The sequence below is a fragment of the Crocodylus porosus genome, unplaced genomic scaffold (assembly GCF_001723895.1).
Source record: "Crocodylus porosus isolate Cpor-Errol unplaced genomic scaffold, CroPor_comp1, whole genome shotgun sequence".
NCBI classification, from domain to species: domain Eukaryota; kingdom Metazoa; phylum Chordata; order Crocodylia; family Crocodylidae; genus Crocodylus; species Crocodylus porosus.
Window position 1 is genome coordinate 34,148,416 of NW_017728948.1, and position 24,920 is coordinate 34,173,335.

Sequence of the window (24,920 nt, forward strand, 5' to 3'; positions counted from 1 at the left end):
GTCCATATATATTCCACTGCTGGGGACTCACAGTCAGTGACCTAGATCACAGAAGGTGGATGCTAGGGTTTTATCTCAATAAAGATGAGCCTCTTAAACTTATTATGGCATATCAGTGTATGAACACAAGCACTGCCCTGCATCTCTCTGGTATTAAAACATTTATCAGATGAGGTACAGAAACTGCTTGAACAGATATACCCAGTTCAGACTGCTGAGTACTTCAAATCACATATTAATGTAGCCATGATAAACCTCTATGTTTATAAGCTTGATATTTCATTCTATGCCATAAATTTCAAATAATAGGGGATAACCTGAATGGTTTGGTCCTATTCAGGCAGAAGGAGGGTATTCTAAGAACATCTAGGGTGTGAAGGTTCACCTCCCCTTTGTTGAAATGTGGCGTGGAAAGGAGTCAAACACATTACCTGGCTGAGATGAATGTCAGAGATTATCTTCAGCCAGAACTTTAGGTAAGATCTCACAGTTACTGTCTTTAAGAATGTGTGACAGTCCTGTCATCAGAGCTTGTATCTTTACTCTCCTTGCATAACTAAATGCTGTTAGAAAAAATGTTTTTAAGGAAGAAGGAGCATGTAACTGGAGTCTTAAATGTGGACCCATTAACTCTATCAGTACAATATAGTGCGTACTCACATCCTCAAGGAATGAGCTAGTGACAGTTCTAAGGGCTGGCACCTCACCTCTGTCAGAATCTAAGAATAAGTACTCTTCCAGCTGGTCAGGCCATTAGTATTTGATATTAAAGAAGACAAGCCCAGTAAGGAGGAGACCATAAGGTTGATGTATGTTAGGTAAAATTTTGGTACCATGTCTGCTAGTACACAAATGGAAGTTATTGGTACTGGAACGGTGACACTGAAGGTACCAGTATTGGAAGTCTCCATGTCAATGATCAGTCTTGGCAGATTTTGAGGGTATTCAGGAATCCAGTCTGAAGACATGGAGAGCAGTAGCTGAATAAGTAGCTGAGTGCTAGAAGCACAGTTGTGCAAATAAGTACATTTTTGTTTGGCATCTTCTCACTTCTCTGTAGTACCTGAGAAAACAGAAAAGGCAGCCGTTGTCAACATCTTCCTCTCACCTTGCCTCCAAGAGGCATGGGCAAAATATGGCCCGCCAGCAGATTCGATCCAGTCCGTGGATGGACAGCTATCACGTGGTGCCGGGCAGGTAGGTGGAACTGCTTCTGCCCAGCAGCAACAGCCTGTGATGTGGTGGCATCAGCTGTGGACCTGAAAGGGTGTCCGTCACAGCACGCAGGTAGAAGCATCAGCTCTGGATGCTGCTGGCAGGCTCAGGAGCCCTGAACCAAAACTTGCTGGAAGTGTCAACAACTGATGCCACCGCCTTCCCATGGCAATGGAAGCTCCCGCCCAGAGCCCTGGCCCAGAACCTGCTGGCAGCATTAGCAGTGGACCCAGAGAGGAACTTCTGCTGTGCTGGGCAGATGTCAGCTGTGACACCACTAGCAGGTTCTGCATCGAGGCTTGGCTGCGATGGAAGTCCCAGTCTACAGATGAGGTTCAGGGCTCCTAGCAAACTACGGTTCCAGTCCGGTCGTGGAGAGAGAAGGAGAGGGAAGGGAAGGGACAGAGAGAGATGGATGTGGCCCTCAACAGGTCCTCTTTTGTTCAGCCAAAACAAATGCCCACCCCCGCTCCAAACAATTTACTTAGTTTCTACCTTGCATCACTACTTGTTATTGGTTGTATCACTTCTGGTGGGAAGGACTTCCCATGGCCTTGAGGAACATTCTCTTTCTTTGATTACAGAAGGAAAACATACAAACAATTAGTAACTATACCTTCCAATAAAGTAATGAAATGTTATAAATAAAAATAATATTATTTATATTTAGAAATGCAAATATCAATAGCTTTGCAATCTTCCATTAAAAACAACCTATTAAACAAACACTGTTTATAGAACCCTATCACAAAATAACAAACGTAAAAGGTTTGGTAATTCTTTTCCATTTATTTCTGTTAACAATACATTATGTTTTGGATTGTTTATATAAAATTTCATTTTCCAAGCAAGCCTAGGTAACAAGTTCTTATTAAATTAGGTAAAGTCTGTGCCCCTAGTAACTGAATTTAAATTAGAATACAACATAACAAATGGTGACACAGGAAGTGAGCGAGACTGCAAGATGAAGAAAAAATTCTAGAAGTAGGATCTCATAGGTATTTAGTACAAGGCTCAAGTACACGTTTTGTAAAAAAAATTCCAATCAATTATTTGGTTAGATGCATTGCTGAGACGTGTGAAGTGAGCCATAAAAGAGAGTAGTAGGCACTAGAGGGTATTCAATTGAAAATGACTGGTGTGGGGGAAAAGGGATGATGGAAAAGGGGACAGATAGGGCACAAAGCCTGGCGGAGAAGAATCAGTAGGCCATGCAGTAAAAGCACAATTCTGAAAAAACTATCATACTTACTCAAAGATAAGATAACCCTGATTATAAGAGGACCCCCCTCAATAATTAGTTTCTACATATGGAAAATGTATAAATTTATTAGGTATAGAATCTAATTATTGGAGGCTTGCCTTGAATTTCCCCCCTCCCACTGTTACAACAGGGAGAATTAATCTAAGGGGTCAGGTAACCCGTTTGCACTCTGCCTCACTCCAACTTTTCCTGCTCTGCAGACCCTTCCTTACTGTCAGACCCTGCTCTCCCTCAGCAGAGGAAAGGAGGTACAAATTTGAACAACTGACCTTGAAATTAAACATAGTTGTAGTGATTTACACATTTTATATATATATAAAATGCCATTAAAGCAAGCAAGGGAGGAGACTCCCATTTCCATAAACTGGGTTTAAAGCCGCTGTACCTCAGCAGGTACTGAACCATGCCAGATGAGCAACTCTCCTGCAGTGCAGTTCAGGAGGACTGTCTTCATGGACACAGATACATATTTACCCTGCGAGGTTAAGAAGCCACTATGCTTGACCTGAGCCTACAAACTATGCACTGTATTAGTCCAAAGCTAAAAGCTCAAGATTTACCATATAGTTCACTGGGCTGGGCCACATCAGAGTCGACAGCATTTTAAGCTATGGTGACCCCACAGCTCAGCATTGCTCAGTCTGTGTGCATATTTCAAACACCACCAACAAAGGATCAATGTGCCGATTAGCTTCCACTTACGACTACAACTGGGTGTTTTTGTCATGAGTCCTGGGATTGGAGTTCTGCTCCAAAGATTTATAGGCAAAAAAGACACAGGACAACCTGGTCCAGCTCTACCTCATAAAGGCCAAACTAATCACATGGCAGGCTGAGGGCTGACACAGGGATACTGGGTAAACTGTTTGGGGCCCCATTTGGTGATGTTTGCCAGACATTTTGGCTACTGAAGAAACAGCACTAATTGGAAATGGAAAAGAAATGTGCAGCTCAGCCGTGAGAGTGAAGAGGAAGTCAAAATATATGCACTGTAGTGGCTCATCCTGAATTGAAAAAAAGTCGGCACTGAGGGGGACTGTACTTAAAAGGCACTATTTTATTCAGACAGAGTGCATCAACCTATCCTAGCATGTTTGTCCAATACTGCTTCTTGGCCTCTTGTGGGCTAAAGCTGAGTGTAGGGAGTATCTGAAGTCCCAGACTAAAGAGTCTGGGATGGAGGATGCTTGCTTCTAATATCTGGGGGCATCCAAACTCAAAGACTTCTGAGCTTAGGCCTGCACATAGGATGCCTGCCAATGGATTTGGAAGTATCTGAAGTCCCAGGGTGATAGGTCTCAGGTGAAGGATGCTCACTGGTTATAGCACCATATGTGGTGTTTAGAAAGATTGAGTTCTGCCTGCTCAATTGATACGGCTTTTGGAACGATTGAGTTCTGCTCAGTTGATATGATTTGGAATGGATTTGGCTAATTTGACCTGGAACATGAAATACATTATTTAAAAAAGCATGTTTTCCCAATATGGGCCATTTGTTTCAGTTATGCTTAGTGTTGGTTGCATCAGTTAGTAATAGTTGGTTCCTATTACTGAGCATATGCTGTTTTTAGCAGCAGTTTACTAATAGACAATTTATCTAATAAGGTTTTCTTGTATTCAGATGTAAGATGAAGGGCTTTGCTGTTTGCAGAAACACCTTGTTTTGTATTCAAATAAATATGGTAATTACACATCTCTTCAATGGAACTACTTTCATACATAAACTTACACAGGAATTCTTCAAGATGAGGTACAAGTTGGATATGAGGCATCACTAGCATTAAGTAGAAAAGGTAAAAGTAATTTAAATCTGAAGAGGTAGGGAAGGAGCTAGTGGAAGGACTTTAAGGATGAAAGAATGACAGCAGATTAAAAGCAAAAGATCATTTAACATTCTCATTTTGGTGAACAATTTCAGTATCTGGACACTGGAAAGGTCACAGTAATGAACAGAGGAAATAAGCAGGATGCAGACAAGTGTTGATATATATATTGGAGTCATTGGTTACTTTTTAATTGATTAAATGTTTTTCTGTCAGAAACTGCCAGCAGAATCTTTCAATCCCATAGGATGGAAATAATTTTCTGTCCAGCTCGAATCTGTAGAGATCAAAACGGACAATTTTTTGAGCTGTGGCGAAGGAAGAATCAGCTCAGTGTGGATACAAATTTGGTCACAGAGGATCCCTGTGACAATATAAGAAAGAAAGAGATGATGAAAAATAAGTTACCAAATTTTAGCCACAGAAATATCAGGGAGAAAAACTGCTGAGATCTGGGACTGGAGAAGGAAAGGTGTTGTAAGTGGTGAGGTAGATTTGCATGTTATCACCATAAAGAAGATGTCTATGTGGCTGCCCAATTACTGCACATAAAAGAAGACCAGACACCAAAGACCCAAGCCCCATTCCCTAACAAGTATGAAAGGAGAAGGACCACAAGGAGGTTAAAACAGAATAAACGAGGATGTTTTCAAACTGGTAATGAAAAAGTCATTAGAATAGTTTTACCTGTTTCACGATATTCCATAGAGGAGATAATATCTAATCCAAAATAACTTGAGAACCAGAAGATTTTAAACTAGAAGAGGTAGCTCAGTACCTAGTCAAATCCATTAACTAGTAGAGTTGAGTGAATTATTTACAATAAGCAATTTAAGAGGTTTTTCTGCTCTTAATACCCCTTGAGCCAAGTGCAATTTTCTTTTTTTTTTCTTGAATTGTTCATGTGGGAATATTATTCACCAAATGCTTATTTAAGTCTGTAAAATTGCTGGCACACACCACCTGAGACCATAGAGGAGAGTTTAATATTTGAATTCTGTGAAATACTCATCTAAGCTTTAATTTGTTTGTTCCCTGAATGAATGACCATGACTCATGAACAGGAGGAGGATTTGACTAAACCTCTGCAGTTTTGATTAACTGCTCCAACTTATAACATAGTGGCAGGAACCATGCCATCTTTTTGCACCTCAAAACTGTGCCAGAGCTTTGTGCAGTGGTGAAGGCTATAGTATGCTATGACCTTGACAAATGCAAGGTAGGAAAGTATGCTTACAGTCACAAGGACCAGGGATCAACCTATGTATTACATATCTCTTAGGATATGTCTGCATATCAGATGTGACTGTAGCACAAGTAGGTGCATATAGCTGGCTCACACAGGAGTAGCAGTGAAACAGTGGCAGCAAATCTTCAAGCTTAAATACAGTGAACTAAGGCCACTTTTTTCTGAATGAAAGCAGCCACATGGAGCTAATGCACTTTAGCTTATGTGCACTAATTTCCCCATTTTCATTATTTATCTTATTCCTTTATGTACACAAACCTTTAGTAAAGGGCCAATATTTTGATTTAGCAGTCAACAAAGGTGTATGGTTCTCCATACATGAAAAATCTAGGACATTCCCTGAAATAAATGTGGTGCTCCAAGGCATCATGACAGACTGACAGAGAAATATTGCAGAGTTGAGCTAATAAATGACTTGGCAGCTGCCACTCTGTATATGCTACATTAAAAATGGGAATTAAACTAAAAACTTTACAAATCTAAACCAACAATTTAAACCAACAGTCATCATGTCAGTGATACAGGCCCCTCATTTTCAGAACACCAGTATTTTGCTAAGCTAACCAATTCAGTCAGCGCCACAGTATAGCTGGTGCAGCAATAGCATCACCTACAGGAGATGGTTCAGAAGTCTTCATATTATCCAAGTGCTAGAGTGAATCTTACATCCCAGGACACCCAGAGGGGCCAGCTGATCTCTTAACTGCTGTAACCTCCTCAAAGCTCAATGACACTACTATTTCTCCCTGCCTCAGGTCCACTGATTGCTTTCTTACAGGAGAGCCATTATCAAGGCAGAGATCAAATACAGGAGGCACTCCAGTTCCTTAGCTGTGAAAACTATCCAGACTTTAAATATGTGGCTGCTATTACAGCTATTCTGAGCATTACTAGGTAAGAGATCGTAAGAAATTACCACTTTGAGCTGCCTCACTTTCTTGCATTTTTTTAAATGCTATTTAATACCCAACTCTCCTCTCATTCACACAAAGATTCAGTGGGGACTGGCTGCACATGGCCATCATGAATTAATCAGTATAAATATGGGAATGCCCTCATTCAATAGACATTTGATGAAATTAATAAAAGGCTTCCATATAAACCAGTAATGCAAATACCACCACAGAAAATTCAGTTTAAAATATTCCTCAATATTCATTGATTCTTTCTTCAGGTATTTCTCCAATTCCAATTCAAATTTGGCCTCAAGGAGAGTGCCAAAATAAAGTCTATTTTGACGGCGTAAGTGGTGATGCAGAAGCCTAGTGGCTGGGCCTCTATGCACAGGGAAGTGACTATCTTCCAACAATATTTTTAATATGAATTTTATCCAAGATGTTTTTTAACAAGGGTTAAATTTCTAATTCCCAGAACTGAAGATTCATAATGCAATATGATACAAACTTGACATCTTGCAAGAATAAATTACGCTAAGTTCCAAAATCTACATCTTGTTTGGTTCTTCTGGTTCTCCCTTGACTAGATCTGCATTACAATCATTTGTTTTAGGCACGTCTTTTCCTTTGTTTGTTTCTTTTCCAAAAGTCTTCAAACACTTATCGAGTCTTTTAAGGAACATGTCCACATCTTGCTTTTTCATGCCAATTGCTGAAGCAGCATTGAGGTAGGCACAAGGGTAGTTATCTGTATGTGACATAAAGCCTTTGAATGCATAGTTATTCACTGTTTGCTGAAAACTTCGGGGAACCACCCTGAAACAAATAATCATAGGTCAGTTTAAAATGCCCAGAGCTGTTTACAGATAATACACCCTTTTGAGATAATTTTACAACCAGTTTTTGTGTATAATCTACCTGTAAGTCAGAGGTGTTATTCAGCCTGGACTGAATTTGGTTTGCAGAGCCTCTCTACCTGGCTCACTATTTTACTGGTGGGCCACCAGAAGCTGCAGCATGGTATAGCCTACCACAGAATTCAGTAGTACTTTTGGACTTGCTGGCTTTGGTGGTGAGCTTTGTTCATTGCTTCAGCTGCCCCCAAGCCCCTCCTGCCACTGGCAAACTCCCAAGAACCACTGCTATGGCTGAACCTCCCTGCTGCTACTGTACCTGCCTGCCACCACTGAGGTGGTCATAGTGGCCTACTAGGTGCCTTGGGCTAGATCAGGTTTGTGAAGTGCCCCATGATCCAGATTCACCCTGGGAACCCAGGTGAGTTTGACACCCCTTCTGTAAGTTATAAAAAAGTTCATGTCAATAACCTAGGATGAACAGGAAACACTGGAATAGAACCTTTGAACTTGATGAAACAATACACTGGAGACCGGTAACTTCTCAAATCTGGAATCTGTTGAGTCCAATCTACCCAAAAATGACCGGAGGAGCAGGACAAGTGAAGGTTGGGGTCAGGCAAAACAAGAACAGTATTAGACTGCAGTACACACAGATTTATTGTTGTTCATCTGTGAAGGAAGTGGAATAATCCAAACTAATGAAGCATGGCCTGTGATGTGGAAACATTCAGCTCTGCTGGAGAAAATGACATTACCTCTGTAACAGAAGCTAGTGTGGCAGCAGCAATATTCAGATTAAGGAATTCTGCCAAAACAAATTTTAGATCATGTTCTTCTTCTAAAGGGCTTAAACTGAAACCATTAAAAATGATTTGTCCTGCATTTCCCTTGCTACATTCAAGTATTTTTAAGAGTAAATTCATCTGAAATTAGCTCAGGTTGTAGGTCCCTCTAGCACAGGCAGTGCTGGAAAGCAAGTTGTCTTTCAAAAAGCAATGCAACATATTAAAGCTTAACAATGGGTTTTCCAGGTCTAGGGCAAAACTGTGCTAAGTGCTGTACAAATGCAGAATAAAGAGACAGTCCCTGCCACAAGCTGCTTGCCGTCAAAAACCCCAGGCACTCGAAAAGGATAAGTTACACAAGGCATCACTTGAAATATTAAGCAGAAACAAACTGCGTAACAGCAGATGCATACAAGTAAATAGGTTGCATTGAGCCACCTGAAGATAGCAAGGAAACCACTTTTTTTCCCTTCCATGCTTGGGTAATACTTACACTGATCAAGGGGTCATATTACATACTCTCTAGTGTGCGTGCAGAGGTGGTGGGGAAGCGGGGGTATGAACCATCACAACAAGATAAATTTAACTTGAGGTTTTTCCTTCTCTGTTGGTATTCAATTCAAACCTGGTCAGCTGAGAAAATTTTAAAGTTTCAAATGCTCACCTAGCTCCAGAAACTTGTCTTGTAAAAAGCATAGATCCAAGTTGTGTAACAGCAGTGTCACTGTGTTCCTCTAGGTTCTTTAGAGACATGGCTGCAGACATAAACAGCTTTGTTATAAAAATTGTAAAAAAGCACTTTTTTCACCAAGAACAAATCACTGATGGCATATTTTACTTCATAATGGACACCTGATTAAGTATTTGTATTAAAATATAATTATAATGTGCATTCTTATAGTACTTCCTTTTTAGTTTTCTACTCCATGTAATTGTTTATTTATATGGTTAAATTGTGCACATGACCAAGGTAATGCATGGAGAAGTTTTACTTTTCAATGTTTAGCAGAGTTAGTGTTTATAAAAAAAAATCCTAAATAAATGGAGTGACTCAATAGTAGTCTGTTTTACTGAGAATGAGTCCCAAACTATAAACTGTTTTCTTTATAACATATGATTAAAGACTGTGTCAGCCTTTATATTCCATTGATTAAACCACATATATTTTGGTCAAGAGCTGCTCTGTATATATACACAGGATCTGAGTCACTTCTGCGCTTCTCCACTGTTTGACTAATGTAATTCCATTGAGTTCAATGAACTCACATTGGCTTCAGCTTGGTTTAATGGAGGGGTGAACTAGGTCTACACATGTGTACAAGAGAGTATCAGAAAAACTATATCTAATTGCAAATACAAACAGCAATTACCTAATGAAATAGGGTTGTGTGGTGTATCCAACAGTCTCTCATTGTGGATTTCTGCCAACTTCTTCAGCTCACTTGTAAGATACAAAAACATTTCCTGGAAAAGAAGGATACAGTTTTCAACTAACTTCAGTTTTTTATTCAACAGAGAAAGAAAGCAAGCTGTCAGCTGCCAAAATATCTCTTAAAAGAACAGAAGACCTATGGCTGAGTGGGATGATCCTGCTTGAGCAAAGGGTTGAATTAGATGATCTCCATAAAGTCCCATCCAGTCTTGTTTTTATGATTCTGCAATTCATTTAATGTGTACTAAACTTCATCTTAAGCAATTTACTCAAGTCACTGGACTATACTGTGCCCTTCACTAACGCAAGAAAACCTTTTCACCTATCAATCTTTCCCCATGTCCAGAGGGAATGGTTCAGTTTCCCCCACAGCACTCTCCTTCTACCTTAACCTGGTGGAGGGCTCTCTGTTTAGTCCAACATTTATGTTTGGAATCCCTTACATTTCTTCTGTTGGCCTGAAAAACACTTACACAGGAAAGGTAATATACCCTTAAGAAGTGTCCCAGAGTAAGATAAATCTTGTCCCCTCCCAGAATCCTGCTGCAACAAGGAGTCAGGTTTGTCTTAAGAAATGGCATAGTGGACCACTGATACTCCTGACAAAGGTCTCCCTGAATTGCAAGTGATAAGGTCTCACTACTTCAAGATAACCACTGCTAGGGGGACAGTAGAACAGACCAGAATTGCCAACGCCGATATTAATTCAGGGTTATAAGCCTTAGTTTTTCTTTCATATATTTCTCTATCATATGATAAATACATTTTTGTTTTCCCATTGTCTAAAAGATAAATAGCAGGGAGGGTTTTTAAAGCTCTAAGTATATATTTGTAATGCAGTGGCAGCTTGATGCTGTAGTCAGCCAGCCCTGAGCACCCTACCCACTCACTCCCACCAACGTACCCCAAGTCAGCAAATGAAGACTCTCTAGGAATCCCTCTTGCCTCCTCTCAAGTCCTCAGTCTCTAGTGGATTTGAAAGTAAGCTGCTGAGGACAACCCTTAAAGGACCTCATTGTACTTCTGTGTTTGGAGCGTGTCAGCAGCAGCGGGTGGCATACCAAGTCACTCGCTCATTAGAACATAAGGAGGAGAACTGTTTTACTGTTACTGCTAGTGGCAGTCACTGAAAACTGCTGCCTGCGTTGTTTTCATCTGGAACAGCCTTCGAATAAGAATAACATACATTGTGGCATCAGTTATCATCAAAGAGCTGCATCTGCCGCCAGCTTTGAGAATCTGTCTGCATGAGAACGGAAAGCTGGTCAGCAACTTATATGCCTTGTCATTAACAAAGAGGGGCACTGACCTAGGTATTAGGTACCACATTTTACACTGTATGACATAGCTTGTGGTTCAGAAGAATCTGTGCCCCTCCATGTTCTCTCTCTGGGACAAGTAGCTGGTCTGGATGAAACTGCTTCTCAAAATCTTCTAAACCAGTGGTGCTCAACCCTGTGGCTGTTTAGGCTGGATAAGTGGCATAGGGCTGGTCTGCAGACTGGATCCTGGGTTAGGGTTGGTCCATGGGTGCAATCCAGTGTACCAACTTAGTCCCATGAGTTGGATCTGGACATAGGTGCTGGCTTAACCACAGATCTGGCCATGAAGTGACCCCATGTGCTGGCCTGATCTAGTGCAAAGGACCACATCATCTGGTTTGTGGGACTCCCCACAGGTCCAGACATTTATCAGCAGGGAAGCCACAATTGCCAGTGTCACTACTCCCAAGGAACCAAATTTTTAGACTTATGGGGAGACCCACAGGCTGGATGATATGGCTGGATTTGGCCTGCAAGCTGGAGGTTAAGCACCATTGTTCTAAGCAGTCAGTTGGGTGTCAAAAAAGTGTAATGTAATTTTATCAGACAGTACTATTATTGAAAGAGATGCTGTAAGCAGAAATGCTTAGGTATCCTGGTTAATGCATGCAACATCATGGAAAGCAACAGAACAAATAAATAAAAACAAATGATTAAAATTCCACAATCTTCACAGCATCACCTTCCTGACTGGTACCTGTTTTGCTGGGTTTTTAAGACTGTCTTTTAAACAGCACCTCCAAGAGATCTTACAGAACTAGCTGGGTTTGGAGGTGACCAGTTCTCTGCACAGCTCCTTCTCCGTACTGCTTCAAAGAACTGAAACACAGCTTAATTCTCTGAGAAACCAAGAGAAAAATACTTCCTGAGATGCCCCTCCCAATCGCAATGATTCAGAAATAGAGCTATGCTATCCATGTAAATGAATTGGATTCAAAGGTAGCTGTAAACAACAGCACAAAGCTTTCTGCAGTATTCAGTTGCAAGGAGTTATTGGGAACAGTTAGCAGGGCTTGTAACTTGTGACAAATAATTGCTGTTTTGCAGTTTGAAATCAAACCGAGTGCTTCTCTGGTTTGAGTTCGATAATTTGCCCAGCTTTATTTACTATACTCTTTGTAGACCAAGATAAGTGTTCAGACACTTTTTTTATTGCTCCTCAGTGAAGACAAACACAACACTCATTTGTTATTTACTCCTCCAACACAATGAGCATCACTAATGTGTTCATATAATATATCAGTTTAATTTTGGGAATCCAATCTGTTAATTAATTAGTGCTCCCTCTGCTGGCTATATACTACTGCAGCAGTAGCAAAGAAAAATGCTGCAGGGTTGTGCAAACAGGAATATTGGGATATATTTCTTGATAAGAATGGTGATGAGAGAAAGGTAGATTCAAGCAGTAGGAATTCTTCAGGTGTTAATAACTGGCGGGTCTGTTGTATTTGGGAACTTCTGGATAGTACATTAATAGAATAACTTCATGTTTGTAATGCCTAGTTACTACTTCTAGCTTACATTTAGATCAGTTAAGATTAGATATCTAACCCACTAAAACAGCCCTCATATATGGAAGGACTGAGTGCAAGGAAATGAAGAAATGGAGTTTGGAGACCAAGGTATATGCATTTTCATTAGTCAAGCTGACTGTAGCTGTCCATGTACAAATTTAAATGTTCTCCTGTTTTTGTAATTTAACATGCTCTGCATTCTAGAATTTTTCTTCCACTTGGCAAACCTAACGGATACAAGTAGTTAGCTAAGCAGTTTACTGTACAATAAATTAATGGTGCTTCAGATTTGGCAATATTTTTGTGAGGTCAGATCTATAGCTGACCTCTATTATAAAATCCTTCTGTTGTGTGGGAAATTTATAAGCACCCCAAGCAAATATGTACAATAAGCTCTTACTTAAATGTAGCTGAATACAATTGATTTTCTATGGGGTAGGAACTATATTTAACTCAGTTTTAAAAGACTCTTATCATATGAAAGCTGCATTGAACAACTTGCACACTAAATGTCAGCTAAATTTCTAAGGGGAAAGAGTGAATGAGAAAGTGAAACACTGCATTACAAAACCTCAGCTGGCTATTGAGAGAAATGCTAAGTTATACAAAAAAGTATTGCATTTCTTTTGGTCTGCCAGATTGATTTCTAACCCCTAAAAACAATGAAATCTAACAAGAAACTGAAAATTCAGCAATCCTAGAGGCAGTGTACGTCAAATGTGCCAAATGACATGGTTATGTTAGACATAATGGCCAGCTTCCACAGAAGTTTGCACAATATTATCAAGAAACTTTTGAAAGAGTCAGCTAAAATGAGTGTTGTTTCTGGAGCCAGTCCTGGTAACCTAGAAAGAAGGGACGAGATCTTTGGCTGCTGGAAACTGGTGCAGCTTCACTGATTTCAGCAACGCAAAATTCTAGTTAATCTCATAAGAAAATCGCTCCCATTTTAATTTGATTTCAGGTCAATCTATAAAAATATCTACAGCTCACTGCAAATATACATACTGTGTGATGGACATGAATCCTCCGTTCCTGAGGAGGGTAAGATTTCATTGGTTAGGAAGGACTTTCAAATCTTTATACTTTAATACAAAAACTTGACCTAATGATATGCTGTAACAAGCAGTTGACTCATATCACATTTACTGTCTAAAATTTTAGCTTTCAGAAATTGCACTAGGACTAGTGGACTTCCCTTCTAAGTCTGTGGAGTTAAAATTATTAGTTGTGGTTTTTTGTGGTGATACCTAGAGTCCCCTCTGTACTTGGGGCTGCACACATATCAAACAAGAAGGTATTTCCTACCCCAAGCAAACTTAGAGTTTGAAACGAGGGGAAGCAAATTCTATACTGTTCCTCTAAGAGTCAAAACAGTTTAGGTAAAAATATTTCATTTTTTAATTTCACAATACTTCAAGATCAAATTAGCTTTAAAGATCATGTACTTTTAAATTAAAATCCCTGTAAATTTTGGCCCAAATGAAATGTTTCAGTCAACCTAAAACAAAAGTAATTTTATGGTTTTCAGTTTGGTCAGACAAATTAAATCAATTGCATAGCTGTATTGACAAACCCATTAATCACCAGAACATCTTTGTCAATATAATCATCACAATTTTTTTTCAAATACTGGAGCAAAAACAGAATTGTTATTGCACCCGCATTTTCATAGGTTCAATTTAAATAAATGGGAATTCTGGGTGTCTAAGCACCTCTGAAATTAACTTCTTTTAGGCTACAGACAGAAGTTACACAAAAACCAATTTAAGTGATCAGAAACCGGTTTAAACCTGGAACAAAACATAAGTTCAGTACACATACACCAGTTTTGAAATGGCTGAAACTGGCTTGAATGTAGTATCAGACTTAACTGATTTAGGTCAAACTGGTTTATGGAACTTCTGCCCCAGACCCGTTCTTGGTTCAAGTTAAATCGCAGTCCCTCAGCATCCCAGGATGCTTTGCAGCCCTGGGCTGGGCTATGCTGTCTGCTTGAGCAGAGGAGGGTTGGCCCTGCGCCTCTGCTCTGTAGCCAGAGCAGTGAAGGCTGCCGGACAAGGGAGTGGAGGTGGGAAAGCTGGCTAGGGACAAAGCCTGGTCTGCCTGGCAGGAGTGGAGCACCCCTACGAGACTTCCCCTGTGCTAGAACAGAAGGGGCAGGGGCCATCAGACTTGGGCAGAGGGGAAGGAGGGGGGTTTAAATCCCTTCTATGGCCCACGGGATCCCAGCCTCAGTCTGTGTGGGGAGGGTTGCCACACTTCTGCCCCCACACCCCACTACCTGTTCAAATGGGGGTGAGAGCAGCCCCTGCCAAGGTTTTCTTTCTCTCTTCCTGCTCAAGCAGAGAGCAGGGGGCATGGCCATGGCATGAACTGGACCAGAAGGGTAAGATGGAGGGAAGCGGGGTTTAAACCCCCCCACTGGGCCCTGGACCCCAGCTGGGGTTTGCCTGGGGGGGCAGACCCTCCCAGGTTTTAACCCTTGCCTCCTCACACCACTCCTTGCTTCAAAGCCAGCAGGGTGAAGTGGGGAGCAGGGTTTAATTTTTCCTCCCTCCCCTCTCACTGGCATGGGACCCCAGCCAAGGTCTGTTTCACAGGAGTGCAGCAGCCCATCAGGCATGTCCCCCTGCTTGCCGCTCAAGCAGCAGGGGGCATGGCCAGATGCCGGCCCCAGCAGCAACCTGAGATGAAGTGGGAAAGGAAGGTGGGTTTAATCCTCCCCTCCCTCCCCTCTCCCACCAGCACAGGACTCCAACCAGGGTCAGCCTGACACAGGCTGCTGTGCCCCTGCAAACTTCTATGCAAACCGCCCCTCCTCCCCAACTTTGCCTCAAGCTGCTGCCAGGGCTAGCATCTGGCCACGCTCCCTGCTGCTCCAGCAGCAAGTGGGGGAGATGCTTGACAGGGGTTGCTAGACCCCTGCCAGGCAGACCCCAGCTGGAGTCCCATGCCAGTGGGAGGGGGGAAGGAGGGGAGAATTAAACTCCCCTTCCTCCCCTCCTTCACCTCAGGGTCAGCATCTAGCCATGCCCCCTGCTGCTCGAGTGGCAAGAAGGGGGAAATGCCTGCCAGGGTCTGCTGCAACCCTACCAGGCAGACCCTGCCAGGGGTCCTATGCTGGTGGGAGAGGGAAAAGGGGATTAAACCGGTCTCCCCACCCTTCACTTCAGGGTGATGCCCAGGCCAGTGTCCGGCCACACCCTCCACTGCTCAAGGTAGGGAGGTGGGGCCTGGTAGGGGCTGCTTCTCCTTTTACCCTCCAGGCATAACCTGACTGGGGAGCATGCATGCCAAGGTTGGGGTTTAAACCCCTCCCCACTCATACTCAGTGGCCTGCCAGGGCCTGGTCATGCCCCTGACTCAGCTCAGCTTCCCTCCAGGCTTCCAGCCACTGCTGAAGGGATGGAAGTGCTGCTCTAGCACCCTCCAGCTTCTAAAACCCTGAGCCACTGCAGACATCTAGCTGTATTTTTGGAATCAAAAGTGAAAGTCTGTTCACTTGCTTCTTCTCAGTTCAATCCACACCTTAGACTAACATGCAAACATGCAAAGATTGAACTGATTCAGGCTTGGGCTTTCTGAACGTCTACTGAAAACGACTATAAATTCCATATAAACAGAAAATCCTTCAGTACCTTCTTAAGACCTCAAACTACAACATGGGTATCTAACACAAGACAAAATTTATGACAGAAGCAACTGTCTCCTTTTCTAAATGACTAAAAGAGTATTTGAATCTTGGCACTCAAAACTTCTAGCTTTTATAAGTTTGAAATATATTTGTTCTCTCGCTACTTATTTGTTTCATTTAGAAGCAGAATGGCCGCAAACCTTTATATTAAATTTTATGAACAGCATACAAAACGTTTATTTTTCTTGATACAATCTATGGTTTCTTATATAAATGATAAAACATGTCAAACAGCTATAAATCAAAGGGTGCCTCCCTACATGCAGGGGCATGTGCTTGCAGTGACAAAAAAGTAGTAGCATGAATTTGTGCTGCTACTTTTTGCTGCTGTGCATGCCTCTGCACACACTTTGGTATGGGGCAAAATGCCCCGCTTCAGGGAAACTGCCATTTCCCTGCTCCTCCTGGTGTGCTGGAGGAGCTGGGACAGAACTAGAAGAGGGATGATGCTCTGGCTGGCAGCCAGAGCATCTCCTGGGAGGACTAAGCCTCTCTGTCTGCTGGCACATGCTCCTGTGGTGTGTGCTATGCCACTTTTTTTGTGTGTGTGTGCAGAGTTCTTTGTTTGTTTGTTGGCGGGGGGGGGGGGGAGGAGGAGTATAGGTTGCTGCCAGGATTTCCTGGTAGCAAATCTTGCCCCAGGCACATTTTAATGTGCCAAGGGTATGGCCTGTGGCATTACAAATAGGTTTGTGGTGCCACAAACTGCACATGCCTCCATGTCTGGATCTGGCCAAAGAATGCATCTTTTGGGTCATTATGGCATATTAATGACTCATATTAGGTGTCCCACCCCATGGTCGCCACCTTGGGACCAGACATCCCACCCCTAAACCCTGACCTTTGCCATGGGAAGTCCCTTCCCTTGCCTCCAGAAGTACTCCTTTTTAAAAAGGAGATTTACCATCTTGGAGCCAAACCCTCCCGCCCCAAATTATATATTAAAAATCAAACATCTACAAGACCTTATTTTAATTTTATTTCAAAAAATATTTGTCCTGATTTGTGTACGTTTATATCATATATATCAAGGTAGTTGCATAATAGCTCAAAATGAAGTCTTAGTCTTGTATATGGTGGATGGGTGGGTATGGGGTTTGTGGGAGACTGTGCGTGTGTGTGTGGGGGGTGCGTGTGTGGACTTTGTGCAGAGGCGTGGGTGGGTATGGGGTTTGTGGAGGGCTCTGTGTGTGGGGGGGTTTGTGGGGGGGCTGGGTATGGGTTTGTGGGGGGCTGTGGGTGTTTGTGTATGTGCGGTATGGGGGAGGAAGTGGGGGTGGATGTGTGGAGAGGTGTGGGTAGATATAGGGGGGTTTGTTTTTGGGAATGTGTGGGGGCATGTAGGGTTTGTGAGGGGCTGTAGGGTGTGTGCATGTGTGAGACCACTCTACAAACACACTCCTCTCACACATTCCCCCCCACATTGCACACAGACCCTGCCGCCAGTGGTAGCAGCAGACAACGGGCCCTTGGGGTGCTCATGGTCCACAGCAGGCGGCATCCCCCAGCAGCCTGCACTCCTGATAAGCTCCAGGGCTAGACTGCTGGCTCCACTGCACAGGGCTCACATGCCTGAGCCCCCGGTGGCACAGGTCATGGGGCTTGGCCAGGGAGCCAGGGAGAGGGATGGGCCTGGCTTGGCTCCATAGCATTGAGCTTCCTGCAGTTCCCCACGACTCGCATGTAGCAGTGAGCAGGGCCAGCCAACAGCTTCATTGCATGGGACTCCCCCTAGAGGCATGCAGTTCAGACAAAGAACCCAGGAACTGCATGCAAGCCCCACGTGATCGAGCCAGGCAGACTCATGCCCCAGCTGACCTGGGTTCTATGTTCCTGCTGGCCCGCCCTGGGTTCCTGTGCTCCTATCCAGCTGCTGCTTCACTCCCACCTGCCCCCACCACTCCTCCCTGTCACCTCCACTACCACCCCACTTCTCCTACCCCCACCCACCACCACTGCTGCCCTTCCCCCGCCACTTCCCTACTCCCTCCTGCCACCACTTCCCACCCACCACCACTTCTGTACCAGCAGGGCCGGGGTCAGGGCCATCCCACAAGCAAGGGTGGGAGTACAGCATGCACTGCCCCCATGAGAGTGGGGTGGGGCTTGGCCCCATGCAAGCACAGCAGAGGCAGCCCAGAGCCAGGTCAGATACAGTAAATTGGTAGGCACCCACCACCCATGGGCTGGATGAAATCGCCTGATGGGCTGTTTCCAGTCTGCAGGCCATATTTTGCCTGCCCCTGGCCTACAGTCTGATATCACTGATATCATGGCCCCATCATTCTAGGTACTATGCAAACACATAGTGAAAGATGGTTATTGGTTCAATTAACATAATGTAAGCAAAGCAGCATGAGTCTTTACATGTGATGACAGTGAAGGGCTAGAAAAGGGCGGGGGGGGGGGAGGCTTCCAGTGGCCTATTTGCATTCCTTCTCTGAAAGCAGCAGGATACTCCTAGAGAAAACACTTGCAGTCAGCTCTTCCCTGCAGGCACACCTCCTGTACTCATCCTTCAGAACAGCATCAACTTCTCATCTATATTCACTTTTCCCCAGGCACCAGTACCCCCGCTTCACTGTTCTGCCCTAGGACAAATAACCACTTCTCCCCATTTCTCCACAGATCCTTATAGCTCCCCAAGTCCTTAAACAACTGCACACCTAATGAATGCTGATCCTTTGAACAGCCCACTCCCTGTATATTCCTCTCTCTGTCAGATACATTTTGCCTCTTAAACCAGCTTTCCCTAGAGAAATAGAAATTGGATAGTCTAAGGCTTTTGTTTCCCCTTCCACTGTAAGAGATTAACCACTTATCCATGACAATGTGAGCTTTTTGTTTTGAGCTGAGCTCAAATAACCTGAAATAATATTTGAAATGAATAAGGATAAGATAAGAAAAGAAAGAGAAAATACTTTGAGTTTTTTTATAGCCTGACTTCTTTTTTGGGTAGGTGTAGCTGTACCAATATAGAAAAGAGTACTCAATGTCATGCTATAAATAGCTCCTGCTGAGAGCATAATAGCTCTGCCTCTGCTTTTGCAGGGCACAAGCAATAAACTATCACTATTAAATTTTTACAGTTCAGGAACAAGCACATTTAAAACAAAAAGTTTTTTATTTCTACAACAAATCCAATAAAAGAAACATATTTACACCACATATAGGGCTGCATTTATGGAGTATAACCACATTTTGAATTTAAAAAAACTTGTCTATTGAATGAAGCTGTAAAAATCTAATGTTTTATTCACTTTAAAATCCTACTTCCAAGAAAATGGTGTCCTTATTTTTTAAATGCATACCTATTCATTAGGACATTTTATTTACCAAAGAATTACCAAATTATTTATGACTGGCAATGCCCAATACTCTGCACTGCATTTTCACTACTACTGTAAATCTTACAATCCAAACCAACTTTACAGAAAGCACAAATAATGTTTGACATTTTTAGGGAAAAAGTGTAAGGGAAAAGAAATATTATTTTTGATGCAGACATCAGTATATACAATCATCCAAAACAGAAGATTACTAGACAATTTATTTCACAGATCACACCTGTTCTTTTTAATGTTCCATACATGACATCTTGTAATTTAAAGCCTCTGGATCACCTCCCACTTCATTTCCAAAACTTAACCTTACTCATAACTATAACTGATTACATTTCTACTTAATTACAGAAGTTGCTTATACCAGTTACTCTTCCTGACTTCTAATTGCTTCTACAGACACTTAAATACCATACAAAAACATTAAGTGCCTGTAGAAAGACTTGGAAACAAGATCAAATACCATGTTGACCTGCCAGATTTTCACAAACTAGCAGCAACTGGTCAGCAGACAACAGACATTGGGCTCAACACTAAATATAGTAATGGAACAGAATTTCGGATGATTTTAAATACCTATTTATTTCAGGCTATGGTGAAGCCCACAAAATTTTAGCTAAGCCCCCTTAAGTGTATGCATTATGTTGAGTTGTGCTCAATATGACACAGAAACTCTGTGATGGAGCCAGTATAGAACTATGATTTTTCAGGTCCTAGACTAGTGCCGTAAGTCGAGCATCCTTTCTCTATGTGCAATCTTCTACATCAATCATGACCCATCTGGAGGCAAAGATCCTACAATAAAGTACTGTATGATCATATGATTAAAGACTACCATGGGCCCCAAAGGGCTAAATTAAAAATGCTCAGGAACCCATAACTTTTGGGCATTTACTAGGGCTGTCAATTAATTGCCATTAATGTGAACGATTAATGCAAGAACAAATTAACACATGACTTTTTTTGTGTGTGTGTTAATTGTGCATGTGGTTTTGGAGCCTGCCCTGCTAGTTATCGCTGATCCGGACCACCCTGCGAGGTGGGGGTGGCTGTAACAGAGGAGCCGTAGGACAGCCTGGGTGCAGGCTCTGGGTGGCTGAAGCAGGAAGCGGGCGGGAGGCGGGTGCATACCCACAATGCCAGGGCCCTTGGCAGCACTGAGGGTTTGGATAAGGAGGCGCTGAGCTGCAGTGTGGCTGCCTGGCACTCTTGGGTCCCATTGCTTGGGGTCAAAGTGGGCCAGAACTGCCTGCGATGTCCAGCACGAGCCGCTTCTGGGCGCACATCCCTGATCCAGGCCCTGGAGAAATGGTGGCGATGGAGGTCTTGCACCCTGTACCCCCCAGAGGCAACTGCTGCCAAGGGCAGGATTCCGGTGGAGTAACCTCCCGTAGCCCCTGGCCTGCTCTGCACCATACACCCAGCCCCAGCCCAGTGCTGCCAGATCCCAGATTGGGCTGAGCTGCTGCTTACCTCCCTGCGCTGCCAGGATTCCTGCCGAGACCCGCACAGCGCTTGGCAGTGGCAGTGCTAGGCTGGGGCCAGGCATGTGGGCATGGGCTGTGGGGAGTGGCTCAGTGGGAGTCCCACTTCCACCGACCAGCAGCAGCTGCTTCTGTGGGGATGCAGGGTGCGGGGCTGCCATTGCCTCCGCTTCCCAGGGGTCCAGACTAGGGATGCATGGGGACCCGTGGGCCCTGGGGACCCGTGGGCCCAGAGGCAGCTCGTGCCAGAGCTCCCATTTGGTCCCGACCTACCACAAGCTGTGGAGCCCAAGGGTACCAGGCAGCCCTGCTGCAGCAGCTCCGTGTGGGTCCTGGAGGTACATGGACTCCAGGCGGCTGCAGCAGGAAGGCAAGGGTGGGGGCACACCCACCCACAACCTCTATCTAGGGCTCTGAGCAGCTGGCTGGCAGTGCTGGGGGTTTGGGGAAGGTGGCACTGGGCCGCAGCAGGGCTGCCTGGCATCCTCGTGCCTGGGGCAGGCTGGGACTGTCTCGGACCCGCTGAGCAAATGAACGGGAAAGTTCAGGCCCAGGTCAGGGCCACTGCTGGAGCAGCTGCTTCCAGCCTGGGTTGCCCATGGCCTCTGTGGCAAGGGTCGGGTAAGGCTACTGCCGCTGGGGCCAGACTCTGGTGGGGGGCGCACCCTGGGCCCAGGGCAGCTTCACAGAGATCCTGCTCCCGCTCACACACCCACAGCCCCCCACATCTTCACAAATTCCCCCCACAGTACCATACTAAGTACCATAAAACATACCTGCATAATTGAGTTTTTCTGCGCATAATTTTGAGTTTTTAGCTATGCAATTAAAACTGCAATCAACTGTGACTAATTTTTTTAACTGAGCAAATAATCGTGATCAAATTTTTAATAATTTGACAGCCCTAGTATTTACCCATAGGTAAGTAAGGTCAGTCATTTCACAAGAGAAAGAGAAATACTTTCTCAGCTAAGTCTAGTGCAGTGACTCTCAGCTGGGGCCTTGACAGACCCTTTCAAGGGTGCCACAGTGTCAGCATTGCTGCTCCCACTACTTTGGCCAAGTGAAACTGCCCCATGTGCCTCTGTCTTCAGGACAGGTGCACAAGGCTGGTGAGGAGTACCTGGTGCTCTTGCCTGCATTAGATTTTGCTCCTCTCCCTTCCCTGTTTCACTTCCACACCCTTGCTGGCTTGCAGTTTGTGAACAGGGAATTCAGGCAACAGCAGGGGGACTCTTTAGTGTAAGGCACAGACACATTCAGCTTCTGCAAAACCTGTATTTCCTACTTTCAAATTGCCAGCCAATAGGGAAGGGGAGCAGAGTGGAGCAGGAAAGGTATGGGAGAAAAACCTAACACAGGTAGGAGCGCCTGGAAACAGAAGTGTGCACTGCAATTTCACCTGGCAGCAGTGGTAGCCTGGAGATAAAGTAATCTGAGACTTTACAGTGGCTCTTATCTGGGTTCTACACAATCCCAGTCAGTTATGGAGAAGTGCCTTGAGTGTAAAAGGTTGAGAACCACTGGATAGAACACACTCCCGGGGATGAACCTCCCCTAAGTCTCTCCTGTTGAAATTTTTCCACTTTGTATAATAATTATTGGTTAGACCACAGAAAGATTGCTTTTCCAGCTAGAGATTACGGCATGCACCTTAGATGAAACACACTTGAGTTCAAGTCCCTGTATCAAATCAGAATAGGCATTCAAACCTGGGTCACACATCCGAGCAAAGCGCTCTGACTCCTGGACTCTTGGGTAAAATGGAAAAACCCTACCACACAGAAGCACTATTTTGTCCAAGGCCCAAATGATACGCTCTGAAAACAGCCACTGGACTAGGCCCCAGAGGCAAGAGAGATGATCTTAGACACAGAGCATTTCAGGAGAGGAATCAAGACCCAAATAGTTGTGAGCCTGCCCACTAGCAATTAAGTTCTTCAGACACTTACAGAGCTAGGTGGCAACCAAGCAGAGGTTCAGAGGATCTCTACTGTGCCTGTGTATTGGACAGTCCTTGGTGGTTCAAACCATTTCTGTCAGTGCCATTATAATGCAAAAGGAGATACTTGGATCTTGTTGTCTTTTCTAGATGCTCCAATAAGTACCAAGTTAAATGATTTTATTTAATGTACATTTGGTTTACTTCAAATATTAAGTGATCAATAGCAGTGAGACAACATTAAAAAAAAACCCAAGAAATAACATTTCTGCCACAAAATTTAGAAAAATTTCTAGAATTCAAGTTTTCAATTTGAAATATTTCCATAGGGATTTACACCAAAAGTCAGGATAAGTACATACAAAAAAAAAGTTCTCTCAGTTTTCCTATGAGAAACTGTTTGACTGAAAATGTTCTTCCTTGCGCAACTTCTCTGTTACTTCATCCAGGGGTATAACTAGGATAGGGTGAGGGAGGCACCAGACCTAGGTGCCAATCTGGAGTGGGTACCAGAACGGCAGCTCCTAGGGAGCCAGCCCCAGTAGCCACAGTTAGGCAAGGTGCTTGGAACCAGCCCCAGCCCTGACAAGGCAGCATGAAGGGAGGCATCCCCTGCAGCATCAGCTGCTGTCAGTTAAAACCCTCCCATGCTTGACCCCAGTCCCTAGTTTCTCCCTCCCTGCACTACTCTCAGGTGCTTAGCATAACAGCCCACCCCCTGCATCTCTGCTCAAGGCTGAGAACAATCACTATCTATGCCTCTGATTCCATCTATAAAACAGGCACAATCATACTTATCTGCTAACTTTAAGAGCCTGCTTAATTAAAGGATAGTGCTATATACCAAACTACTAACACCAATAAGTGGCAGAGTTCAGATCACAATTAAACATCATCTCCTGACTCACAGTCAAACACACCTTTCCTCAACCCAAAGAAGGAGGAGGAGGAATGGTGCTATTACTGGGTAGCCATTGTCCTGTTCAGAATTCTAGCTCTATGTCTAGCCTAAAGAGAGCTACTGGTGCTTAGGAACATGCTCAATACACATGACGAAATGAGAGATTTTAGAAGAGCACTTACTCCCATGTACAAATGAGGATTTTCAGGGGCTCATTGCCCAGGTTTATCTATTTTTGTAGTCAGAGCAAATAGCATCTCTAACTTCAGTTCTACTCCCCTAACAAATATCCAGCTCCTGCTTCACCCCATGCTAGTTTTGCCAAGAAACCACTGAGGAAAAAAAGATACATTTTCAAAACCTCTCACCTTAGCTTACTCTCTGAAAGCAGCACATAAGACTGCATACTTCCTGCTCAAGAGCATAGTCCATGAAGAGTCAACATTAAACCTGTTCCTGTTTATGTTTATCCTGGGTCTCTTCCCCAAGGACACTCAGAGGACACTCCCTAGTGCACACAGTGCCCTCTACTATTGATAAAGGACGTGGCCTTTACTGTAGAAGTCTCAAAACAGGTACAGAGTGACCTGGACAGATGGAGACACATCTTGGAAAAGCACAGTCTATGCATTGCAGGGAAGAAACAGAGCACGTTGTAGCCATTCTGAAGAAATTTCAACACACCTGTGGCACTGGACAGCCATAAAGTACCATGTTTGAGTATCTGGGGTCTTGTGTGAGAAAATGGAGAGAGAGAGATAAATAATTAGTAGCGCAAGGAATAAGACCTGGATGAAAGGGAGGGGAGTAAGTGGAGTGGTCCATGATGGGAAACTATCAATTCGTCTGAGAGAAAAAAATCTACAAAACAGAGATAGCAACAGTGCTGCTGTATGGAATTAGAGTGTTAGACAACTAGGAAACAACGTCATTGTCCACAATAAGGATGATGAAGTTAATTTATGGAGTTAACAAGTCATGGCACGTAAGAAAGGAAACAGTGCAGCAACAGTTCTCATTCGGCAGATACAGCTTGAGCATGTAGCCAGCTTGAGCATGTAGCCAGAAATCTAACGAGTATATGGGAAAAAATTCCAGCCAAGACTTAGGGGCAGGAAAAGGGGAAGACCCATGAAGATACGGTGCAAGCACAGTAACACGACCTAAGAATATAAGATGCTTTGAGAAGAGACAGCAG

The 24,920-nt window shown here is 43.7% G+C and overlaps 1 protein-coding gene across 1 annotated transcript in view; it reads right to left on the minus strand.

The window, feature by feature from the left end:
• Nucleotides 1–4,983: 4,983 nt before the first annotated feature.
• The window catches only part of SEPSECS (Sep (O-phosphoserine) tRNA:Sec (selenocysteine) tRNA synthase), a 48,804-nt gene continuing 28,867 nt past the window's right edge, over nt 4,984–24,920 (minus strand). The window contains exons 9-11 of the mRNA XM_019553268.1: nt 9,460–9,553; nt 8,754–8,844; nt 4,984–7,263 (exon numbers count right to left, since the gene is read on the minus strand). Coding sequence (XP_019408813.1) covers nt 6,996–7,263; nt 8,754–8,844; nt 9,460–9,553 — 453 coding nt within the window. The 3' untranslated portion in view covers nt 4,984–6,995. The remainder of the gene's footprint in view (nt 7,264–8,753; nt 8,845–9,459; nt 9,554–24,920) is intronic.